At 39.1% G+C, this 8,258-nt stretch overlaps 1 protein-coding gene across 1 annotated transcript; it reads left to right on the forward strand.

The window, feature by feature from the left end:
* Positions 1-2,917: 2,917 nt before the first annotated feature.
* Positions 2,918-8,001, forward strand: gatm (glycine amidinotransferase (L-arginine:glycine amidinotransferase)). The gene is made up of 9 exons (XM_034876648.1): positions 2,918-3,152; positions 4,124-4,336; positions 4,480-4,675; positions 5,199-5,389; positions 5,473-5,610; positions 6,161-6,325; positions 6,430-6,493; positions 6,580-6,696; positions 6,802-8,001. Exons 1-9 carry the CDS (start codon positions 3,084-3,086, stop codon positions 6,912-6,914), a joined length of 1,266 nt encoding a protein of 421 aa, XP_034732539.1. The 5' UTR covers positions 2,918-3,083; the 3' UTR covers positions 6,915-8,001.
* The last annotated feature ends 257 nt before the right edge of the window (positions 8,002-8,258 follow it).

The raw sequence follows: 8,258 nt of genomic DNA on the forward strand, positions 1-8,258 counted from the left end.
AAGATTTACCAATTATTTGCCCTCCTACATTATGGTAAAAGATGTGTGGCATGTACAATTCATTCTAGGTATGAGTAATGTTAATCTACCTGCTGAAACGTGTAGGTCGGAGGTTAATTTAAATAAAAATAGATGATCTTACTAAAATGTGTGGTTGTTATTCCTAGCACAAAACTGCCACCAGGGAGCTGTCAGTGCGTGTCAGTATGAGATGTCGAGTGTAATTTTAATGTGAGAGCTGACTGTTTCTGTGTTTATACTTTTCCAAGAGGTTATCTAACAAAAAAATAAAAGTGTAATATTACATAATAAAAGGGAGGGGTCGGAGCAGGTCTGTGAAGTAGGAAGGAGCTTGGTTATGGAGGGCTTTGTGGGTGAGAAGTAGAACTTTAAACTGGATGCGCTGGGAAACGGAGCCTGTGGAGGTTCTAAAGGACGGGAGTGATATGATCACGGGTACGGGTTGGGTGAGGAGACGGGCAGCAGAGTTTTGGGATGTATTCCAGTCTCATTCAGTGCATGTTCTATTCATTTTCTCTCTTTAACATAGTTTCAGTTATCAGAGCTTAGCATTCCATTCAAGAGATTGAATGTGTTGCTTACAATTTTTACTCTTGCATGGTGGAGTTGCTGGATCGTCATTTTCAACGGGAAAAGACAAAATCTCTTCATTTTCAAGTTCTTTGTTGATGTTAGATTCCTTCACCTGGTCTGCAGTAGGACGCTTGCGGTTGTCTTGAGGACAGTCTGTTAGATCCACCACTGCTGCAGTGGATGGCTTTGCTGCTTTCTCTATTCTTTGAAGTTGGTTCTTCTGTCTTCTGTTGACTACATCTAACCTCGTTCTTCTTTTTCTCTTCTCCAAGGATGGAACATAATTGAAGATTGAAGGAACGTGCTCAAGTGACCGAGGGTTGTCACTCTTTTTCCCTAAAACATAAGTAGAAATAACATCAGAATCAGAATCAGCTTTATTGGCCGGGTTTGCGTAAACAAACAAGGAATTTGACTCTGGTTAATCTTTGCTGTCAAAGTACAACACTCACTTAACATACAAAGATTAAATACAGAAATGACAGTAAGACATACAGTATAAAAAATACTGTTAAGTGTACAGTACAACAATACAATAGAATTTACAATTTTACAAAAAAAGGAAAAAAGAGACTAAAGGAATAGTGACACATCAGTCAGAATAGTCTGAGATTTTAGGATTTAAATATGAATATTGATATTTTTTAAATATGAATACAGTGCTTCTTTTAGGTTAGCTAACGTTAGCCTTTGTAATCCACACTTAATCCATGCCATACTGCATAGGTAGAACTTGCCTTTTTGTAATAACTATTAACTAGTTAGCTAGCTAACGGTTGTGGCTAGAAAGTAAAGGAACATAGCTAGCTGTATCACTACTAGCCTCAACCATGAGAGCACAGCAGCTATCCACCATGCTAAATCATGGGGTTTATTGAAAAAGGCAGCAAATTAAAACAGGACCAGCTAGCTTGTAACGTAGCTAACTCAGGCTCAAATCCGATGGCGGTGCTTTAATATTGACTGGTGCATGCTGGGATTCCGTGACGTCAACTGCCCGAGCTCTTGCTAACGATAGAGCGAAACAACATAAAGTAACGACAGAATGTCACAACACATAGCAACAACAGAGTGAAACAACTCATAGCCTAGTCATGACACACCGCCAGCATTGATACAGTCAAATGACTAGGACAGGAGTAAGTTGAGTTGACACAGACAAAAGTTGAGCCACGTGAAGACGACACATAGCATATAGAGACAGGCATAGACATAGACAGTAAGCACACACATATACATGAAAGACAACGCATTGACAGACAGTAAGCAGACACATATACATTGAAGACAACACATAGATGGACAGTTAGGATGTCAACTTAATTTTGGCACTAATGGAACCCCATAAAAAAGACTTCAACAACAACAGGTCACAGCTTCATGGGCGCTTAGGTGTTGGACAGTTTCTTACGAGCAATAACTTCCTGAACACTCGTCATCACTGCACCATGAACTGATTAATGAAACTTTATTGATTAGATATTAGTGCAGTAGCCTACACAAGTTCTCTTTGTGAGCCTGAGTGATGCTACTGGGAGATGAAAGCATCCTCCTCGGTGCTTGTCCTTTGAACCTTGGACATCAGCCGGAGCTCTTTCTGGAGTGCAGGTAATATCATCAGTCACTGAGGTCGTTGGGTTGTGAAACTCCCTTGAGAGCACAGTCCAGCGAAGCATATGGTGAAACAACCTGCACAAGGCTATCTATTCCTTTGATAATTTCCACTCTTTTAGCACCTTTTGCTGTGCTTTTCACTGTGTGTTTGGCAATGTCCCAGCACAAAAAGATAGTATCATATTAATATTATATCACACTTGAGTCGAAACAGTCCAATAAGCAACCCTCTCATAGATAGGCTACACATTAAATCCAGTTATAGCTTCAATAAATGTGGTTCTTCTTTTAATATGTTTACCAGTGGTCTTTTCTGATCATTAGAGTAATTATTAATAGGAGAAGATTGGAAAACATAATGACTTTTAGACTTGTTAATTTAAAAACTTAAAATCAATATATTTAATCACTAAAAGACTAAATGCAGCCTTTGTGTTTTTAGCCTTTATTATGCAGTTTCAATCCAGATGCTCATTTGTAGTTTATATTGCAATGGCAACACGTCTTACATCGGTTTTTAACCTACTGTTCCCTAGCAGAAATAACAGTTCCCAAGTCGCGGTTTTGAAGGAGGACCCAAATGTTTTGCACAATGAAAATAATTCTTGATACATTTTCGGAGGTTGTGCATGGGAACTTTTAACCCAAGTAGCCCAGTTGATAAGAATTTGCTGGCGTCAGGGATAGTGTTTCAGAAACGCTTTTTCTCAAGTCACGTTGCCCCACAGCATGACAGCGACCAATAATCTAAGAGGCACGTAGACCAACAGCTATAAAGTTTGCTGTGAGCTGAGGACTCTTCATTCATGAGCAAACCGAGAGTTGGATCCTGCGTTGCAGTTTGATTTTACTGGCACTAACTATTCCATTGGACAATGCTGCGAGTCAGGTGTCTGAGAGGAGGTAGCAGGGGGGCCGAGGCTGCCCATCTGATCGGAGCCATGGTTGGTATTATGGTGGTTTTAATGTCTTTTTTACATTTTTCTTCCAACATTTTTAGAAAAAGATTAGGCTACAGGTTTTTTTGTGGGTAAAAAAGCACATATATGTAAACGTGAATAAAGTAAAATTATATATATATATATATACATATATATATATATATATATATATATATACATATATATATTTACAATATGCTCGACATTTTCTTCCTCCGAGTTGCTTCTTTCACTTGAAATTAGTTAATTGATTTATTGATTCTTTTTTTTCCTGATTAAGCATTTAGGTGAAAATACAATTTAAAAGAAAACACAAAAAACACTGATTATATCAACGAGACTATAACTCCAATGATTGAGTTGTGTCTAACTGCTGAGAGAGCTTTTTTTTGTCTCTGGTCCCTGAGTGACAGTCAACAGCTGTTAGGCACAGATGCGCTCCCACAGTCAGTGACACTGGAGCTGCTCCTGAGCCAGCAGATGAATCTCTGTAACGCCTATCTGTGGAGATAGTGGCTTCTCAATAACACGTGTACTTTAGCACCAACCAAATCAGCCTTGTACAGTAGGCTACTACCATTGCTATCTAAGAAAGCTGTTGCTTTTATCAGCCTATTCTGTTTTACTGCGTTTGGCCTTTTTGTTTCTGAGCTGCAAGCCACTTCAATTATTTAACTCTATCACTTTCTAATTTCACTTCATATCTGGCACAAAAAAAAAAACTAAAACTAACAAAGCTTAAAAAAAACATACAACAATGGTTATTACACCCAGCTAGTTTGTTTAATACAAAGATTGTATTATTATGTAAGCTAGGGGCTACACTGTGTTTTTCTTTCATTTTTGAAAAGGGCCAACATCTGAAGAATTGGCAAATAAGTAAAAAAAAAAACTTCCTTAGTATCTGTAATTTCACAAAACTTAATGCTGCAGAACATTAAAAAAACTTGTGATCCCTTTTCCTCCCTTCTCAGCTTGGCCGGGCAGTGACTGGCTGGGTGCAGAGGGCTTTCCAGAGCACTTCCATTGCAGCAGCTGCGCAGCCACGCCATGTAGCTGAACATGTTACTGAGCCCGAGCAACAGGAATGTCCTGTCTGCAGCTACAATGAATGGGACCCCCTAGAGGAGGTGATCGTAGGTCGCGCTGAAAATGCCCATGTGCCTGCCTTCACTGTGGAAGTGAAAGTAAGCTATAATGTCATATTACATAATGCTAATGTGTGGGCTACTGTTGTGTAGGGTTCCTGACAAACGGAGGACAGGGAAATGATGTCTAAATTTAATTGTGAGATTGACTCCATTTTGTCATATTGTGAACCTCTCAACAGGCTAACACATATGAGAAGTATTGGCCCTTTTACCAAAAGTATGGGGGCCAGTCTTTTCCTGCGGACCACTTGAAGAAAGCTGTTGCTGAGATTGAGGAAATGTGCAATATTCTGCGCCACGAGGGCGTCAATGTAAGGAGACCAGAACCCCTTGACTGGTCCCTGGAATACAAAACACCAGACTTCACATCATCAGGTACAAAAATAGACAAAGCAGAGGTATCTCTCACCAATAAACCATTTATATATTTTTTTCAGTACCCATAAATATTAAAATTGTCTAACGCTTGTGTTGTCTTCCCGTCAACCATGAAAAAAAAAGTTTTGGTCACTTTTTTCAACATTATTGTTGCTTTTTTCCCAACATTTTTGTCGCTTTTTCAATTGTTGTGGGTTTTTGATATTTTTACATTTTCAGCGCTTTTTTTGATGGCCTATTTTGTGGCCAAAAAAAGAAAATAACTGAAAACGGGTCAATTTGACCCAAGGACAATATGAGGGTTAAAATGTGCTCATAAAGAATTAGGCTAGTTCACAGCACAAAGGCCCCTGAAGACACCAATCTTTTATAGTGTAATGTTACTGTGATTCAAGTAAATGAGCTTCTTCCACGGCCGGTCTCACATTATCTTACAGTAGCTGTGTATGGTAACAGCGTTATTAAATCACATTGTGTTTTATAAAATAGTTTAAGGTAATCTTGTATTTTTATTCTGTAGGCATGTATGCTGCCATGCCCAGAGACATCCTTCTGGTTGTCGGGAATGAGATTATTGAGGCTCCTATGGCCTGGAGGGCTCGCTTCTTTGAATACCGAGCCTACAGGCCTTTGATCAAGGAGTACTTCAGAAACGGTGCCAAATGGACCACTGCTCCTAAACCCACTATGGCTGATGAGCTGTATGATCAGGTGAGGCCTATGTAGTGATATTAGGACAGCACATGTGATGATTAATTGCTAATGGTTAATCATGTTTGCGTGGCGTCTTTCAGGAATACCCCATCCGCACAGTGGAGGACAGACACAAGCTGGCAGCCGAGGGGAAGTTTGTGACCACAGAGCATGAGCCCTGCTTCGATGCTGCTGACTTCATTCGAGCTGGGAGGGACCTTTTTGTCCAGAGGAGTCAGGTAAGAAGGGTGTAAAATTTGTGAACATGTCTGCTATCTGATACAGAGGGTGACCTTTCTTAAAGCACCCCAAGTACAAATTCTGAAGGCTATAATTCTCATGTCTGTTGCTTAAAATTTCAGTGAGATGCAGAGTGTGTGTTGCATTGACAGACCTATCTACACAGTGCTGTGCCAGTGCTTTATTCCAGCAATGTACATCTATTAACCTAGACTAGGGGGAGAGCGATATGCAACATGAAGAATGAAAGATTAGATATAGCAAAGTTTTTCTACTGCTAAACTATAGATGACATAATGAGGTCTCTGTGTGCTTGTAAACATTAACCAATTATTTAAATCAAACAAAACACACCACACAGATGCCTTTTACAGGGTCATAGTGCAGGGTCGGACACAGTATGGCACCCATGGCGCATCATGAGGGTTCAGGGCCTTTGGCTGAGATAGTGGCCAACCAAAGGCACATAGATGTTTTAGAAGTTGCATATTAATATACAGCATTGACAACACCCTGAAACCTCCTCTACTGTTTTTCTTTTTTTTGCAGGTTACAAATTACATGGGAATTGAGTGGATGCGCCGCCATCTGGCTCCAGACTACAAGGTCCACATCATCTCATTCAAGGACCCTAACCCCATGCACATTGATGCCACTTTTAACATCATTGGACCAGGACTGGTCCTGTCAAACCCTGATCGTCCATGTCGCCAGGTACAGTAGGACAGGAAAGGCTACTTTTCGGACTGACACTAACTTGATAAACACCATTGAGTACTCCATGTTCACTGCTGCCCTTTTTTGATCCTTTACCTCAGATTGATATGTTCCATAAGGCTGGTTGGACGATTGTAAAACCTCCGACACCTCTGATTCCTGATGGTGGGTACTAAAACTTGATCTTCTTTTACTTAATCAAAACATTTAGAATTTACTGAAAAATACCCTCCCTCTCCCTTTCTATGTAGACCACCCACTGTGGATGTCTTCCAAATGGCTGTCCATGAATGTCCTGATGTTGGGTGAGAAGCGTGTTATGGTTGATGCCAATGAAGTCACCATTCAGAAAATGTTTGAGAACCTTGGTAAGTTTGTACATTAAAGTTAATCCACAGATTTTTTGATATTCCAATTCATAAAAGATCAGGAAAATACTCTGTATTTGAGGCATAAATGTGTTTTTGTTGCAGGTATCAAGACCATAAAGGTTAATATTCGCCATGCCAACTCTTTGGGTGGTGGCTTCCACTGCTGGACAACTGATGTCCGCCGCCGTGGTACCCTGGAGTCCTACTTCCACTAGCCTTGCCAGAAATAGGCAGTTTTTATTGAGCTTTAAAGATTAAAGCCTCAGACCGGAATCTTAGTTCCACTTTGAATATAGAATCTTTATTGACAGTAAATCATGTAGTATGTACACACTAATCACAAATGTACTTTTGGCCAATTTCTTAAAGTGTTAGCTTGTTTGGGTGTCACTTTCTGCAACACAAAGTTAAAGCAGTGAAAATTCAAATTGGTCAAACATGTACGAATCACACTAATACTACAGCAATCATATCATAATAGCACCAAAGTCAATTTCTGAAATGTATTGGTCTTTATGGTCTGTATGCATGATTTGTTTTGACTTGACATTGCTGGCCATCATCACAGTGCCTTTGCGAACAGCTTTGTTCAAATATTTACAGTATATGCTCAAAAGCGACAAGTGAACATAACTTTACTTCAATAATCTCAATAATAACTGCATTTCTGGCCTTGCTATTACATACCCATACATCTAAAAGTCATAACTTTGAGGACAAGGTACAATTTGGTATGTGAAAGTCAGACAAGAAAGAGAGAAGCTACCTCCTCGTGGAAACGTCGGACACCATAATTCTAGCTTTTTCCAAAGTATTTTTTTATTTAAAGGAATGTATAAAAGTTGTTAAGTATGTCATTATTAATCTATAAATTTGTTATCGCTAGTATATTATTTTGTAAAGATTTTAATTGATTGAACAGACACAGTTCTATTTATATTTTTCATACTCTTTATTGGATTTCCCAACAACTACTGTTTGAATATATTTACTTAAAAAGTATGCGGTCCATATCAGATATTGTATACCTTTTGCCTTTTCTCCTATTGCAAAACTGGGCCAGTTATATGCTAGTCATTCTCACTGAACTGATTGGCTGCTTTTGTGTGTAAAGCAAAAATGTTGTATGTTTTATGATTCCTTTGCTGAATATACAGTTGAATATAGGATGTTTAACTCTCAAGCCTGCCTTGATATTTATTTTGAAACAATGAATTCAAGGGAAACTATTGCTCAACAGAGGAATGCATGCAGTGTTTTGTATGATGCAACATAATTAAATGTAATTAAAATAGCTGTCAGTTTCTTTTTATTGTATTTGTTACATTAACATATATGTGACTGTTGTTGGTGTGAAATACTATTGCATATCCTAACCGTTGAAGCTGGGATAGGCAGGGCTTTTGGCATTATTGGCCAAAAAATCCGTAATAATCCTTCACCAAATTGTAATCAAGTGGTCTGAGAGATAACTAGGCTTCTGCCCCTCATCTTGGCTCGGATTTCATGCTTTACTAGCCCATGACGGTAGACTTTGGTCAATCACAGGTCAAATGTAG

This window comes from Etheostoma cragini, chromosome 1 (assembly GCF_013103735.1).
Source record: "Etheostoma cragini isolate CJK2018 chromosome 1, CSU_Ecrag_1.0, whole genome shotgun sequence".
Classification (NCBI taxonomy): Eukaryota; Metazoa; Chordata; class Actinopteri; order Perciformes; family Percidae; genus Etheostoma; species Etheostoma cragini.

Bases quoted from the DNA above. Each gene is read 5' to 3' on its own strand.
- gatm (XM_034876648.1), top strand. From the start codon at position 3,084: ATGCTGCGAGTCAGGTGTCTGAGAGGAGGTAGCAGGGGGGCCGAGGCT. The intron at 3,153-4,123 runs GTTGGTATTATG...CTCCCTTCTCAG, and splicing joins CCCATCTGATCGGAGCCATG to CTTGGCCGGGCAGTGACTGG. The intron at 6,326-6,429 runs GTACAGTAGGAC...CCTTTACCTCAG, and splicing joins CTGATCGTCCATGTCGCCAG to ATTGATATGTTCCATAAGGC.